Genomic DNA, 15,277 nt, shown 5'->3' on the forward strand with positions numbered 1-15,277 from the left:
GAAAGTATACGTTAGCAAGCGCATGCCTTCTACCGCAGAATTTCAGTTAGCGTCCGGTGAGAAAAGGATCGTTTTCATCACCACACAATGATCAAAAGCAGGAAATTCACCCTCGCACACCCCTCTCCAATCCCCAGACTCCCCCCACTTTGCGAGAGCTCCGCGAGCACCCTCCTCCAGGGGCGCTTTGAGCTGCCGGGGCCCTGCGGCCTGCCCTCTGGAACCCCGCCTCCCTGGCCCGGCCTTCGGGAGGGGCCGTTTTGGAGGTCACAGTGAGGCACTTTGGAGGACATCCTTCCGTTTGGGTTTTCCCATGACACACGGAAAGCACGTATGTTTTCAGAAGACATGCATCTCATCCACGTTCTCCAACATGTTTCGTATGTTTTTCTAATATCGGAAAAATACTAGGTCACCTGAAGCGAATGAATGGGAGAATGGAACATAACAAGGGCCCAAGAGTGTGGGCCAGGACGCCACCCTGCCGTTGTAGACGGCATTTTCTATTTGCTTTATGAAGGGGCAGTATTTATACCGCATTCACTCAGCAAATACGGAATGAGCCCCTACTCGGTGCTGTTTTAGCTGACCACCTACTACACGCCAGGCCCTGTTCAGGCTTTGCGGATCCGGCCGTGAAGCCAGCAGACAAAACCCCCTGCTCCCAGCACGCTGGGCCACTGAGTTGCCTGCCGGGTCTTTGTTGGGACCCTCCTCTCCCCGGCGGGGCAGAGGGGGTAGGAGACGGACAGCTGGCTTTGGGGTGTCCACGGAAGGAAGTGTGGAGCGCCCACTGGACACCTGGAGAAGCATCCTGTGTCAGACAGGTATGGTTCAGAATCCCACCTGTCACCCAGGAGCTGTGTGACCACAGCGCCGTCACCTGCCCTGTGAGCCTCCCCAGCTCCGTAAAGTGGGGTAACGGGCCCCACCGTACAGCCAGGAGGGACGGCTCAGTGAAGTACTGTGTGCAAAGCAGGAGCCCAGCCCGCTGGCTCAGTGGCTGAGCATCGACTTATGAACCAGGAGGCCACAGTTAGACTCCCCGTCAGGGCGCATGCGGGCTCGGTCCCCAGTGGAGGGCGTGCAGGAGGCAGCTGGTGACTCTCTCTCATCACTGCTGTTTCTCTCTCTCCCTCCCCCTTCCTCTCTGAAATCATTAAAACATTCATTTTTTTAAAGCAGGAGCCCAGCGCTGGCCACGGCCCCACCGAATGTGAGGCTCCTCCTCATGACCCCACAGCTTCAGGCTCAGACACCCCTCCAGGGGGACCCGGAGCTTCCTGATCGGCCTTAGCTTTGCACCCTTGAGCGAGTCACTCTGCCTCTCTGAACTGTGGGGGGGTGGGGGGGGCTGTGCTGAAGGGAGGTGCCAGCCCTCTGAGGAGGGGGGCCCTCCCGCCCACAGCTGGGGGCCTGCAGTGACAGTCCAGCCCGGCCTGGGCGCCCTCCGGAGTGGGCCGTGGGGATGGCAGCCCGACCCAGGCCGCCTCTCCGCAGGGCCTGGCCGCTCTGACTCCCGCACCGTGTGGTTCCAACCCGCTGCCGCTTATAAACCACGGGGACCGTTGCACCTGGTCGGGGCGCCCAGGTCCGGGCCCACGGCCGTGCCCCTCGGAAATGAAGGGCGCAGGTGTGGGCACAGGGCCGCCCCGGAGGGCCATGCGGGGGGCCACTCAGCAGGGCTCAGAGCACGGGGAGCGGGGCTGAGGTTTCATGAGCGGCCAGAAGGCCGGGGTCGTAGGCGGCTGCCGGGAGGGAGAGCCGACCGCACATCTCAGCAGCTGTGCCAGCCCAGGTGGCCCGGCCCTGCCCCTGCGTCGTCCCGTCCCGTCTCCCCTCCCGGACACCGCGGCCACCCCTCTCCCAGGCAGCGTCACCTGGAGCTTCTGGGTCCTGGAGGCCATCTGGTCCCACCACAGCCGGAAGTACTCCTGCTCCACGGCGATGAAGCGCCGGTGCTCCCCGAGGGCCAGCTCCCGCACCACCGTCGTGTACACGCTGGCCGCGTAGACCCGCATGCTCTCCTGGGGGGGCGCCGTCACCAGCCGGGGCCGGTCCGTGCCCGCCCGCCTCTCGCTCTCCCCGCCTTCCCTCGGTCTCATCAAGGACCCACGGCCCCGGACACGCAGGGGGCCTGGGCCGCAGCCAAGGACACGCTCTCCAGCTCGGGGAGGACACGCTGTCCCCGAGAGGTGAGGGTCGGACCCTGACAGCCCCGGGCAGTGCCCGGAGGGCCAGCGGCCAGAGCCAGGAGAGGACCTAGGCCCCAGGGACCCCCCCGGGCCTGCTGGGCTCAAAGGCAGGGAAGGCCGTGTGGAGAGCGGGCCCTGAGGTCACTGCCTCCTCCCCCCGGGAGGGGGCTCTCGGGGTGACCGGGCTGCGTCCCGTCAGGGTGTCCGGGTGCACGCAGCGTGCCCAGGGCTGCTGGGCTCCAGGCTGGCGAAGAGCACTGGGCCGCGAGTCAGCAGGCTGGAGGTTATTCCTGAGTGGCCTGGAACCTTCTCTGGCCTCGTTCCTCTTCCGTAAAAGGGGGTGACATGCCCCCCAAGCCATCTCCATTTGCAGGAGTCGTCACCCCCGCAGGCTCCCAACGTGCCCCGGACCAGACTTCACCCTCGGCCTCGGGGCCTCTTCCTGCCCGTGTCCCTGGAACGCGAGCCACTGCCTGACGAACGCCCTTCGCCGTGCCGGGCCGCACACGGCGGTCTTCGCTCAGTAACGGAGGCATTGCCCTCTCTTTCCAAAGAGTGGGAGGCGGCCCCAAACCTAAGGAGGTCAGAGACCTCCACGCCTTCCTCTTGGTGCCGGTCCGCTCATTCAGGGGCCCTCCATGGCCATCAGCACCCAGAGGACGTGAGTGACAAAGGGATGCAGCCACCCTGGCTGTGGGCTCCCCTCTGGAGGGAACAGACTTCAGTGACGGCCGGCAAGGCCTCACCCGGAAAGCGACCCGCAGGGGCGCCCTGAGGAGTTGGTGACGGGGTCCCGCCGACATCTGGGAGGAAGCCTCTTGGGCAGAGGGAGAACCCGTGCAAGTCTGAGACCTGCACCCCCTGCGGGAGGGGGCGGGCCCAGAGCATCCCCCAGACAAGGGCTGACCCGGCCTGACAGGCCAGTGCACCTTCCTCTGGCCTGGGCGGCCCCGTCCCTGGGGGGGGGGAGCCGGCTTCAGAGGCAGGAAGGGATCAGCTCAAGGTCAGCCACCCAGTTACCCACGCCTCCCAACACCCCTGGAGGCAGGCTGACCCCTCCACGCCTCCCAACACCCCTGGAGGCAGGCTGACCCCACGCAGAAGCCCACGCTGGGGTGCGCGGGGAGAGGAGGCGGCCGCACCGGGGGCGCTCGGCGGAGGAGGCCGCACCTACCTGCACCGTGTAGAGCCAGCCCACGTCCATGTGGCTGTGCGGCACCACGAAGACCCTGATGGTGTCCTGGGCCCAGGTCCCTGACGGCGGCAGCGCCACCAGCTGCGCCAACAGAGGCAGCCAGCGCGGCAGCCCCATCCCGGGCCTGGCGGGCGGGTGCAGGGACTTCTCTCCACAGCCAGAGGCAGCCGCTGGGCAGCAGACTGGGCGGCTGCCCCCCCCCCGCCCCGCCCCCAGAGGCTTGGAGCCCCGGGCTGGGTGTGGCCGGAGCCCTGCCGGAGGGTGGTGCTCGCTCCACAGCGTCCGGTGATCGGCCCCACCTCGTTTCCAGGCCATTGCTGTCCGCCTTCTCTTTCTTTTCTTTTTTTTTAATTTTTAGAGAGAGGAAGGGGGAGAGAGAGAGAGACATCAATGTGAGAGAGAAAGAAAACTCGTTCCGTTGCCTCCCACATGTCCCTGATGGGGATGGAACCCACAACCTGGGTGCATGCCCTGACCGGGAATCAAACCCACCACTTCTTGGGGTACAGGACGATGCCCCAACCAGCTGAGCCACTCAGCCAGGGCCATTGTGTCCACCTTTAAGCTGAATCCCAAGTGCCACCTCGCCCAGCAGCCTGCCCGATGTCCCTCCGGCTAGGAACGCCCCTCCCGCACCCCTATGCCCACACGCCTCGCTGGTGCCTCTCTCGGGTGCTCTCTCTTGGCATCCCCACCCGCTGGAATGGACTCCTGGACTCCGCGTTGGTCTTGCAAAACTCAATTCAAAACTCAGCTTGGGCCAAAACCGGTTTGGCTCAGTGGATAGAGCGTTGGTCTGCGGACTGGAAGGTCCCAGGTTCAATTCCGGTCAAGGGCATGTACCTTGGTTGCGGACACATCCCCTGGTAGGGGGTGTGCAGGAGGCAGCTGGTCGATGTCTCTCTCTCATCGATGTTTCTAGCTCTCTATCCCTCTCCCTTCCTCTCTGTAAAAAATCAATAAAATATATTAAAAAAACAAAACAAAACAAAAAAACTCAGCTTGGGAAGCGCCACCACCGGGAAGCCTGCCCTGATAGCCTCTCCCTCACAGGGATCCCCAGTCTGGGCCCGGGACAGGGACTGGCACTCCACTTTAGGAGGAAAACTGGCCTCAGAGGACTCGCCGAGATCACGGGGCTGGTGGAGGAGCGAGACTGTCCTCGACAGCCAGGACCGGGTCTGGGTGCGGGAGGGCGACCCTGGCAAGACACGGGAGCCCTCTGACTCCCCGCCAGCGCATCGGACACTGGGGTGGCGGCAGGGGCTGTGGACTCAGTGCCACGCACTGCACTGCGGTGACACTGCAGCGCCCCCGGCCACCCGGAGGCTGGCGAGGCCTCATCGGTGCAGCCTGGGCCCTCTCTGTGCCCAGGAGCGGAGGGTCTGTCGTGGGCGACACCTGAGAGCCACGTGCCCACTGCCCCGCGCTGGCCGTCTTGTCTTGTCATTCACTCGGCAAATACACCCGGAGAACAGCGCCGTCCTCAAGCCAGCGGGGGTCCCTCTGGGGCAGACAGGACGTGCCCAGCACCTGCGCCCACATCCTGCCAGGCCACGTGGCCGCGCTCAGCCCAGGGAGGTGGGTGGTGCTGCCCCCTTCCAGGCTGGCCCGAAACACACACCCCCTCCCTCCCCCACGCCCCCGCTCTCCCTCCCCCACGCCCCCGCCCTCCCTCCCCCACGCCCCCGCCCTCCCTCCCTCCCCCACGCCCCCGCTCTCCCTCCCCCACGCCCCCGCCCTCCCTCCCCCATGGCCGAGCAGAAGGCACTCCAGGACCTCCGGGCTCAGAGCAGCCACTGGCCGTGAGCTACGAGTGGCTGCAGGTGGTAAGCCACGGGTGTGTCTGACAAGCGCGCCCCGTTTCCTGCGATGGCCATGCAACGCCCCGCACCGGAGCATGTCACAGGACACGACACTGGCGTCCTCCCACCGTGGGGACAGCCGTGGAGGACGGGCTCTGGGCCTGTGACTGGGTCCGAGCAGCCGCTTGTCCAGAGGAAGGCGGTGGGCGGCGAGGCTCCGGCAGAACAGTCGCCCTCCCCGGGGAGACCACACGCCTGGGGGAAGGCTGCGGGGAGAGCGTGACGCGCGGGTGATCTCGAGGAAGGCACAGCGCGCCCTTTCCGGTGTGCGTGGGAGCCGGCAGGATGGGCACAGCTGCCCCAGTTCTCCGAGTCCCCGTGACAGCAGCGCCTCCAGAGCGAGGGACAGGCCCGGGGGCTGCCGAGCCCGGGGCGCACCGGTGCCCACGGCCTGGGGGACCCGCGCATGGACGGCATCGCCCCGCCTCCGCCCTGCCAGGGCCCCCGCCCTCAGCTGTGCTTCAGGCCTTCGGGGTCAGGCTCTCGCCCCGGACCTGGGACTTCCGGAAAATCCGGTTCAGGTTAAGCCGCCGCGCTGTGGTGCGCTGCCAGGGCGGCCCGGAAAGCTAACGGGGAACCTCAGGCCGCAGCCCGGCCGCTGGGCCCAGCCGTGTGAACAGGCGCGTGGCCAGCTCACAGCACCTGCTCAGTCAGATGTGCGCTTGGCCGCCCAAGGCCACGCTCACCTTCTGTTTGTACGGATTTTAGGGCCGTCAGTTAAGGAGTCTCTCCGAGGACCCCTGAGGCAGGGCTGACACCAGAGGGACCGGGGCCCTTGTGATTAACAGGCCAGTGACGAGGCTGGCGCTGGAGGGTGTCAGGCCGTGGGGGCCCTGCAGGAAGGACGTACTACCTGGTATTTGCTGAGCCATCAGCGAGAGAAAGCGTCCACCAAACAAAAAGAGAGCCCACGAGGGGAGAACGTATTTGGCAATGAAACGCCTGATAAGGGTTAATCTCCAAAACATATAAGGAACTCGCACAACCTAACAAAAGGAAGATAATCCAATTTAAAAATGGTCAAAAAACCTAACTAGACTCTTCTCCAAAGGGGGCATACAGAAGGCCAAGAGACATGAAAACATGCTCAAAGTCACTAATTATCCGAGAGATACAAATCAAAACAACAATGAGGTACCATCTCACACCTGTCAGAATGGCTATCATCAACAAATCAGCAAACGACAAGTGCTGGCGAGGATGCGGAGAAAAAGGAACCCTCGTGCACTGCTGGTGGGAATGCAGACTGGTGCAGCCACTGTGGAGAACAGTATGGCGTTTCCTCAAAAAACTGAAAATGGAACTCCCATTGACCCAGTGATCCCACTCCTGGGAATATATCCCAAGAAACCAGAAACACCCATCAGAAGGATATATGCACCCCTATGTTCACAGCAGCACAATTTACAATAGCTAAGATCTGGAAACAGCCCACGTGCCCATCAGGAGATGCATGGATAACAAAGCTGTGGTGCATCTACACCATGGAATACTATGCAGCAGTAAAAAAACAAGAATCTCTTACCCTTGAGACAGCATGGAGGGACCTGGAGCGTATCATGCTAAGTGAAATAATCCAGTCAGAGAAAGACAAGTATCACATTATCTCACTCATATGTGGAATCTAATGAACAAAATAACCTGATGAACAGAGTGGATCCAGAGACATGGAAGCATGGAACAGAGTGCGGAATCTCAGAGGGAAGGCGGGGAGGTGAGTGGGAGGGAGGTAATCAACCAAAGACCTTGTCTATATATACAAAAGCCTAAGCGACCGAACGACCGGAACGACCGGGTGACTGGTCACTATGACTGCGCACTGACCACCAGGGGGCAAACACTCAACGCAGGAGCTGCCCCTGGTGGTCAGTGCGCTACCACAGGGGAGCGCCGCTCAGCTGACCGACCTGTCCCAGCAGCCCACCAGCCCGCAGCAGCCACTCCCGCCCTCAGTGGTCCTGCAGGTCCAATCTGGGGAATGGGCCAGGCACCGACAGACCAGTGCCACCGGCATGATCCCGACAGCGCCACTGGCCTCCTGGAAGTCACCTCGGGCTCTGTGGCTGCTTCCCCTCACCGCTTCCCTCCCTAGACGCCCTGCAAGAAAGAAACGATATAAAAGTGGCCACCAGGTAGCTCCCGACAACCAGCTCGAACGTCAGCTGGACGGATCCGGATCCACCACCCACCCGGAGGGCCAATTGTGTCCCGGGCGCCCCCCTCGGGATGGGCGCCAGGCACAGGGCTCATGGCTGGCGAGCGGCCCTGCAGCGGCACGAACCTCTCCCAATGGGTTGGAACTGACTGGGCTCGAGCCTGCAGCAGGCACAGCGGGGCCAGGATGAGCGGGATCGGCAGGCAGGAGCAGCAGACAGCGTTGGACTGCCAGTTTCGGCTGGATCCCCGCAGACCACCCCGAGGGACCCCACCCGTGCACCAATTCGTGCACTGGGCCTCTATATGCATATATGCATAACCCCTGGACACAGACAATAGGGTGCTGAAGGCCTGGGGTTGGGGGGGGCAGGCTTGAGGGGCTCAACGGGGGGGAAAGGGGGACATATGTAATACTTTCAATAATAAAAAATTATTATTAAAAAAAAAAAAAGAATCCTCCCATAGCCCAGCCTGCATAGCTCAGTGGTTGAGCGTCAACCTATGAAAACCAGGAGGCCACAGTTTGATTCCCAGTCAGGGCACATTCCCTGGTTGCAGGCTCGATCCCCAGTGTGGGGCGTACAGGAGGCAGCTGATCAAAAAAGGAAGGAAGGAAGGAAGGAAGGAAGGAAGGAAGGAAGGAAGGGAAGGAGGGAGGGAGGGAGGGAGGGAGGAAGGAAGGGAGAGAGGGAGGGAAGGAAGGAAGGAAGGAAGGAAGGAAGGAAGGAAGGAAGGAAGGAAGGAAGGAAGGGAGGGAGGGAGGGAGGGAGGGAGGGAGGGAGGGAGGGAGGGAGGGAGGGAGGAAATACACTTGATGTTGGAGAGGTTGCGGAAAAAAGGGAACCCTCATTCACTGCTGTGGGTGCAGCCACTATGGAAAGCAGTCTGGTGACTCCTCAGAAAATTAAGAATAGAGCTACCATACGACCCAGCAATCCCTCTCCTGGGTATACACCCCAAAAACTCAAAATCATGTATTCGCAGATATATGCACCCCTATGTGCACTGCAGCATTATTCACAGTGGCCAAGACATGGACACAGCCACGGAGTCCTGTGACAGAGGACTAGATCAAGAAGACGTGGTACAGCCCGGCCGGCGTGGCTCAGTGGCTGAGCGTCAACCTTGAACCAGGAGGTCATGGTTTGATTCCTGGTCAGGACACAAGCCTGGGTTGCAGGTTTGGTCCCCGGTAGGGGGCATGCAGGAGGCAGCCGATAATGATTCTTTCTCATCATCAATGTTTCTATCTCTCTCCTCTCCCTTCCTCTGAAATCAATAAACATATATATATATTTTTTAATGTGGTCCATATACACAATGGAATACAACTCAGCCATAAGAAAGGATGAAATACTGCCATTTGCAACAACACGGACAGATCTTGAGAACATATGCTGAGTGAAATCAGTCAGTCAGAAAAAGCTAAGAACCCTAGATTTCACTCATATGTGGGATATGAAACTGGAACTCGTGAACAAACAGCAGTGTGGTGGCTGCCAGAGGGGAGGGGGTGGGGAAAGAAGGGGCCCAATATATGGTGATGGGAGATTTGACTCTGGGTGGTGGGCACACGGTGCGATATACAGATCTTGTCACGTAGAAACCCAAATGTCAACAAATGTCACCCTGATCAATTTAATGTTTTTTAGAAGAAATACACTTGACACATTGTCGAGGGAAAGCGAGTTTCAGACCCCGTATGCGTGCTTGGGCGGCCCCCATGGCAGAGGGCCGCAAACGGGGGGCTGGGACAGCTTCTGGGAGACCAGAGCCCACAGCTGAGGTGCCAGCAAGAACGTGCTCCCTCCACGGGCTCACGGGGAGGGTTCCTTCTCACCAATGCCAGCCTTGGGGCTCCCCGCAGTTCCTGGGGTCCCCTGTCTTAGCTCCTCGCTCGCACTCACTTCCACCTCCACCGTCTGGGCCCTCTCTGCCTCTTCTCATAAGGACGCCAATCCTGGCGGGTTAAGGCCCCGCCCACTCCAGCACGACCTCATCTTAACGGGATTACTCCTGCAAAGATCCCACTTCCAGAGAAGGTCCAGTCACAGGCATGGGGGTAACACTGCAACTCACTGCACCCCGGACAGTACAGGTTGTGTCTCTGTGGGCAGACACACGTAGAGAGATTTCCAGGCATCAAAGTGTTTGGGGAAATTCCAGAGAAAACCGCCAGAGTGCCGAAGACCCGTGTTTTCGGGAGAAGATGGGACTCACGGGTTATGGTCACTGAGCAAGTTGTGGCGTTCATGGTGACTCCAGGTGGTTAGTGACCCAAAGGTTCGTCCGCAGCAGCATGAGAGACAGAGGAGGGACGTCTCCCAGTGCGCGGAGACCATACAAGCACCAGCCGGGAGGCTGTCACAAGTGCAAATGGCCGGGCCCCACCCAGACCCAATAAGCCAGCCACCGTCGGGGTGGGCCCAGCAACGCGTGTGTGTGAGTGTGTGTGTGTGTGTGTGTGTGTGTTTGTGTGTGTGTTTAAAAATATATTTTATTGATTTTTCACAGAGAGGAAGGGAGAGGGAGAGAGAGTTTGAGAGAAACATCCATCAGCTGCCTCCTGTACACGCCCCACTGGGGATGTGCCTGCAACCAAGGTACACGCCCTCGACCGGAATCGAACCCAGGACCCTTGAGTCTGCAGGCCGATGCTCTATCCACTGAGCCACACCTGTCAGGGCAACGTTTCAACAAGCTTCCCGGTGACCCGACGCACACGGAAATCAGAGGAACCACCACGGAGCCATCGAAACCGGGGACCTACGGGCCTGCGTCCCACGGGGAGATGCATGTACGCAGGGTTGATTCCACATATAAAGTCCAACACGGGGGGAATGTGTCATCTTACTTATGATTGCATTCATAGCTCACAAAACAATAAAGGAAAGAAACTGGGTTAAAAATATTCAACAATAAAGGATTATTTAAAAACAAAACTGGTGAGAAGCAGCCGTGCCTCCGGCCTTGTCGTTCCTCCAGCGGCGGCGGTTCTCGCTACAGCGCCAGGGCCAGTCCGGTTTGCCTCCGACCGCAGAGCTCTCTCTTCTCGCTCGGCTGCGGGAAATGGGGCTGAAGCGACCGAGCCCGCGATGGACGGAGAAAAGGAACAGTTCCGTAGACTCTTTATTGGTGGCGTGAGCTCTGAAACCACAGACTTTTGAGGAACGGCCATGAGCAATGGGGACTCCCAGCGCGTGGTCATGAGACCCTGCAAGCCGAGGCCAAGAGGACCTGGCTCTGTGACGTCACATCCACGGCTGAGGTTGCTGCCGCCGTGGCTGCAAGGCCGCATTCAACTGATGGGAGAGAGGTTGGGCCAAAAGGTGCTGTTGCGAGAGAAGAATCTGGAAAGCCAGGGGCTCAGGTAACTGTGAGGCTGTCGGTTGGTGGGATTAAAGGAGATCCTGAGGGACAGCATCTTGGAGATGACCTTGAGGAGTGTGGGAAAACTGATACCAGGGAGATCATCACCGACAGGCAGTCTGGAAAGAAGAGGCTGGATTGTTACTTTTGATGAGCATGACCCTGTGGATAAGACCAAACCACCCATGGCCGTTGTGCAGGCTTCTCTGGACAAGAAATGCAGGAAGCTCCAAGTTCTAGAAGTGGGAGAGGAGGCAACTTTGGTTTGAGATTCTCGAGGCGGCGGTGAAATTTTGGACCAGGACCAGGAAGTAACTTTAGGGATCGGATGGCTATGGAAGTGGCCGTGAATTGGGGGAACAGCTAAAATGGGTATGGAGGGCCTGGAGGAGGACCTGGCTCTGGAGGGGGAAGAGGAGGATCTGGTGGTGGACCGGATATGGTACCCTGGGGGGGAGGGGGGCCGACTACAGAGGTGGTGATGACAACTCCGGAGGAGGAAATGACGGAAGTGGAAATTGCAACCATCTAACTATGGTCCCAGGAAGCGTGGACATTTTGGTGGTAGCAGGAACATGGGGGGACCATGTGGTGGAGGAAACTGTGGTCCTGGAAGAAGTGGGGGCTATGGAGGGAGAAGCCGATTTCTTCCTATTTGTCATGAGCGTCCTTGTATGAGGATGAGCCCAGAGGTAACAGAACAGCGTCAGGTTATGCAATAACCATGTCAAGGAAACCCTCAGTCATGCATAAGCATGCAGTGCTGTGGCAGGAGCCACCAGAGCGGATGCAGAGAGCCATTCTGTGAATGGGCTGGATTACTTAACAGTACCTCACTGTGGAAGGAGGATTGTAAAAAAAATGCCTCTGAGATAGTTTCTTAGCTTTTTACTTGTTTATTTCTAATGGGCTTTGTAAGAGTGTAGATGCATTCCTTTCTAATGATGTTAAATTCATAAGTTGCAGGTGACATGTGAAACCTTTAAGATTTTTCTCAGTTTTGAAAAGCTATTAGCCAGGATCATGGTATAATAAGACATAACATTTTTCCTTCCAAGAAAATGTGTGTGTGTAGATTTAAGAAGCTGTTGTACATTTATGATCCTATATAATAAAAGGCTAATATGCAAATCGACCAAACGGTGGAACAACTGGTCACTATAATGAGCACTGACCACCAGGGGGCAGACACTCAATGCAAGAACTGCCCCCCGGCGGTTAGTGCACTCCCACAGGGGGAGCGCTACTCAGCCAGAAGCCGGCTCACGGCTGGCGAGTACAGTGGTGGTGGTGGGAGCCTCTCCTGCCTCCGCGGCAGCGCTAAGGATGCCCAAGGGCTCCCGGACTGCGAGAGGGCGAGAGGGCACAAGCCCGGCTGAAGGACCAAACCCGCCCCCCCCCAGCAAGTGCATGAATTTCGGGCACAGGGCCTCTAGTTTAATATAGTAATACTATGGGGGCGGGGGAAGAAATTGGTAACCTGGTCACAAGAGGGATTACCTCTAGGGGAGAGAGGAGAGAGGCAGGGCTGGATTAAGAGGAGACAGAATTTCTGAGGGTGTTGGCATGGTTTTACTTCCTGATCTGGTGTAGGGTTACACGCGAATTTCCTTCAAAGTTATGCAGTTATAGTTGTTTATACTAGTATGTAACACACTTCCTATATATCCTATCACATGTATTTCCTACATAAATATGTATTACACATGTAACATCCCTGTGTCTCCACACCCGTCTCTGCTGGAATGTCACGTATCAGAGATGCTGCCTGGCCATCCTACGTAAAGCAGCCCACCCTCCCAGGCTGCCTTCTGCTTTTCCTCCAGAACTCACTGCTCACACACAGCACCTTTCTTCCTGCCTCCCATGGCCTGTTCTCTGCTCGCAAACCCAGCTCCAAGGGCGCCACACGGGGTCTGCTCCCTGACGGAGCCGCGCCTCCGGGGCACCCAGTTTCCGTGCTGCCGCCAAGACCGGCGCTGGGGCACCACACTGTCATGGTGGGTTACAGCCGTCTCCAACTACCAGCTCGTCTCTCCCGGAAATTCCTCGTGTTCAGGGGACTGTGGGCCAGCACATGGTCCCAGTGAGTGAGTGACTGAATGGACTGTGGGCCAGCACATGGTCCCAGTGAGTGAGTGACTGAATGGACCTCCGGAAGGTGGACCGAACCAGATTCCTTCCTGAGGCCCCTTCCTGCTCTGCTCCTCCCCCTCCTGCTACCGTCCCTGCAGCTCAAACCTCCCTCCGGGCCACACGGCCTCTGAACACATTCCTAATCAGGAGCAACTGACCTCCATTACACAATGACGGACAATCAGTGAGAAAATTGCATTTTGAAATAAATTTATTTACCTCACCTTTTCTGGCCAACTCAATGGCTTTGGTCATTTGTACAAAGATTCTAAAAATTGGTTTTCCAGGCAAATGAACTTCATCACAACAAGCGTGAGCTCTGACCTCAGTCCCGGTGAAGTCTGCGCCGATGGCCTAGGGTCGTCTGAGCCTGGGAGGGGCCTCGTGCTCTCAGCCTGGGCCCACCGTGGCCCCAGGCTCCTCGCTTTCCTCCCCAACTCCTCCAGAGCATGTGCATTTGTGGCCGAGAAGCCGTGAATGCACGACTGTATTATATAAAAAAGTCACCAAATACGTGTAGTGACAAGAATTCGTCCCCTACCCTAGGTTACTCACCAGACAGGTTACATGATGTACACCAATTAACGTGCCACAGAAAAAATTACATTTCTGAAAAAAAAGAAGGAAAAGAAACAGGACACAGCCCTCCTGCCTTGATCTGCCGGACTGTGTAGTCCCAAAATTCACACACCACCACTCTCCACGCCAGCCGTCCTCTGGGCCGGCTCCATCTTATCCAGGGAGGGGCCCTCGCGCACACCCTCCATCGGGACTTGGGTTCTGGCTTCAGCAGCTGCAGCCAAGGTGTGTCTTCTCTCCTGCAGAACGCTGACCTCAAGTCTCTCTCGTGGGTCCCCAAACTCCAGGAAGCATAAAAAATAGCAGAGCACAAGCGTGTACTGGCAAACTTTAAAAACACAACAGTCACGGTAACGAATATGACCACACAGCAGCTGACAATCTAGGCCCCATTTTTCATGGAAGAGCATTTAATAAAAAGTAAAACGACACCTACGCTGTCTTTTCCAAACCGAATGCACCAAGTAATCCTATTGCACGTATGACACCGTAACACTGAACACATCTCCCAGAAGGGCCTGGAGATGCCTTTGCCATGATGGAAACGCAGACAGAGAACCAGGAGGGAGGAAAAAGAAAGCCTCGTGGTTCCAGCCTCTCCAAGTGGTCAGTCCTCCTTACCGGCCGAGCCCATCAGCGGATAACCTAGAGCACAAGCGGGAAAATGTATCATCACGACCCAAACACCCAGCCACCTTGCAGAATGTGCCCCTGCCGCACGTCACCCGAAACACTCCGAGTCCATCAGGGCCGTCAGTGACAAGTTTCCATCCGACTTCAGTTTCCCACTTCCCTAGTGACTGGTCCACATTCTGCAAATATTTCCTGTAGTGTATGTCTGTTTCACAGCCACAGACCAACCAGTTTCCTTCTAATTAGCAACATTAAAAGTTAAGAGTAAAATCTCGGCCTCCGCGTACCCACGGCCGAAGCCTGTCGGCGCGGGGCGTCACCCATCACTCCCGCGAGCCGGCTGCCCGCGGCCCGACACGCACCGGCGCCGCGCCTTCAGCAGCACTCGCGGCTGTCGATCTGCTGGTGGATCTCCACGATGCGCTTCCCCATCCGCGCGGCCTCCGCCGCCTTCTTCTCCACCTGCTCGCACAGCTTCACCACCCGCTCCTCCGCCTCGGCGCCGGGGCTGCGCGCCGGGTCCAGGGCGCTCTCCTCCGAGGCCTCCACCTCGCTGTGGATGGCGTCCAGCAGGCTCTCGATCTCCCGCAGCCGCCGGCGGGCCCGCAGGTGCGCGCGCACGTGCTCGCGCTCGAGGGCGCTGACGTCACGGCGGGCGGCGGCGGGCGCGGGGCTCCGGACCCTCGCCCAGTCCAGCTCGGGCTCCTGCGCCTCGTCCGCGTCCACGGGCCGCATCGCGCCGCCCGCCGCCGCCCTTCGCCGCCCCGCGGCCCCCGCCGCCCGGTCACCGCCCCCGGGAGGCCGGCCGGCAGGCAGCGAGCGCCGGGCGCGGGGCCAAGCTCGGCCCAACCGCCACCGTGACGAGCAACAGGTTCTTTCAACTTTCGCAGCGGAGACGGCGTCCAAAATGGCCTCCCCGCCGTCTGCCAGGGCGCTGCTGGCGTGCGGCGCTTTTACGACGCGCCGGCGCTCCTTTACGGCCACGCCGCCGGTGGGAACTCGCGGACCTCCACTGGCGTGTGCACGCTCCCGACCTCCCATCACGATGGGGCTCCTGGAGGTCTGGAGCGCGGGTTCCTATTCTAACGCGTCGTGAATTTTATTTTATTTTTTAAAAATATATTTTGTTGATTTTTTACAGAGAGGAA

At 58.9% G+C, this 15,277-nt stretch overlaps 2 protein-coding genes and 1 pseudogene across 4 annotated transcripts in view; 1 reads left to right on the forward strand and 2 right to left on the reverse strand.

Annotated features, from left to right (window-relative positions):
* The window catches only part of MAN2B2 (mannosidase alpha class 2B member 2), a 36,420-nt gene extending 32,913 nt beyond the window's left edge, over positions 1 to 3,507 (reverse strand). The window contains exons 1-2 of the mRNA XM_054722435.1: positions 3,370 to 3,507; positions 1,881 to 2,027 (exon numbers count right to left, since the gene is read on the reverse strand). Of these exons, the coding sequence (XP_054578410.1) occupies positions 1,881 to 2,027; positions 3,370 to 3,507 (285 nt within the window). The remainder of the gene's footprint in view (positions 1 to 1,880; positions 2,028 to 3,369) is intronic.
* A 6,581-nt stretch (positions 3,508 to 10,088) lies between these two features.
* Positions 10,089 to 14,864, reverse strand: MRFAP1L2 (Morf4 family associated protein 1 like 2). 3 transcript variants are annotated; one of them, XM_054708210.1, is made up of 2 exons: positions 14,492 to 14,864; positions 10,089 to 10,900 (listed from the first exon to the last, which is right to left on the reverse strand). In XM_054708210.1, exon 1 carries the CDS (start codon positions 14,862 to 14,864, stop codon positions 14,505 to 14,507), a length of 360 nt encoding a protein of 119 aa, XP_054564185.1. In that variant the 3' UTR covers positions 10,089 to 10,900; positions 14,492 to 14,504. The 3 variants fall into 3 exon arrangements, 2 of the variants coding, with proteins under 2 accessions (XP_054564185.1, XP_054564182.1); XR_008554519.1 differs by lacking the exon at positions 10,089 to 10,900 and adding an exon at positions 13,111 to 14,141 and having other exon boundaries at positions 14,417 to 14,864; XM_054708207.1 differs by lacking the exon at positions 10,089 to 10,900 and adding an exon at positions 13,111 to 14,141.
* LOC114234897 (heterogeneous nuclear ribonucleoproteins A2/B1-like) lies at positions 10,508 to 11,503 on the forward strand (annotated as a pseudogene).
* Positions 14,865 to 15,277: the final 413 nt, after the last annotated feature.

This window comes from Eptesicus fuscus, chromosome 2 (genome assembly GCF_027574615.1).
Source record: "Eptesicus fuscus isolate TK198812 chromosome 2, DD_ASM_mEF_20220401, whole genome shotgun sequence".
NCBI classification, from domain to species: domain Eukaryota; kingdom Metazoa; phylum Chordata; class Mammalia; order Chiroptera; family Vespertilionidae; genus Eptesicus; species Eptesicus fuscus.

Coding starts and splice junctions, on each gene's coding strand:
- MRFAP1L2 (XM_054708210.1), bottom strand. CDS start 14,864: ATGCGGCCCGTGGACGCGGACGAGGCGCAGGAGCCCGAGCTGGACTGG.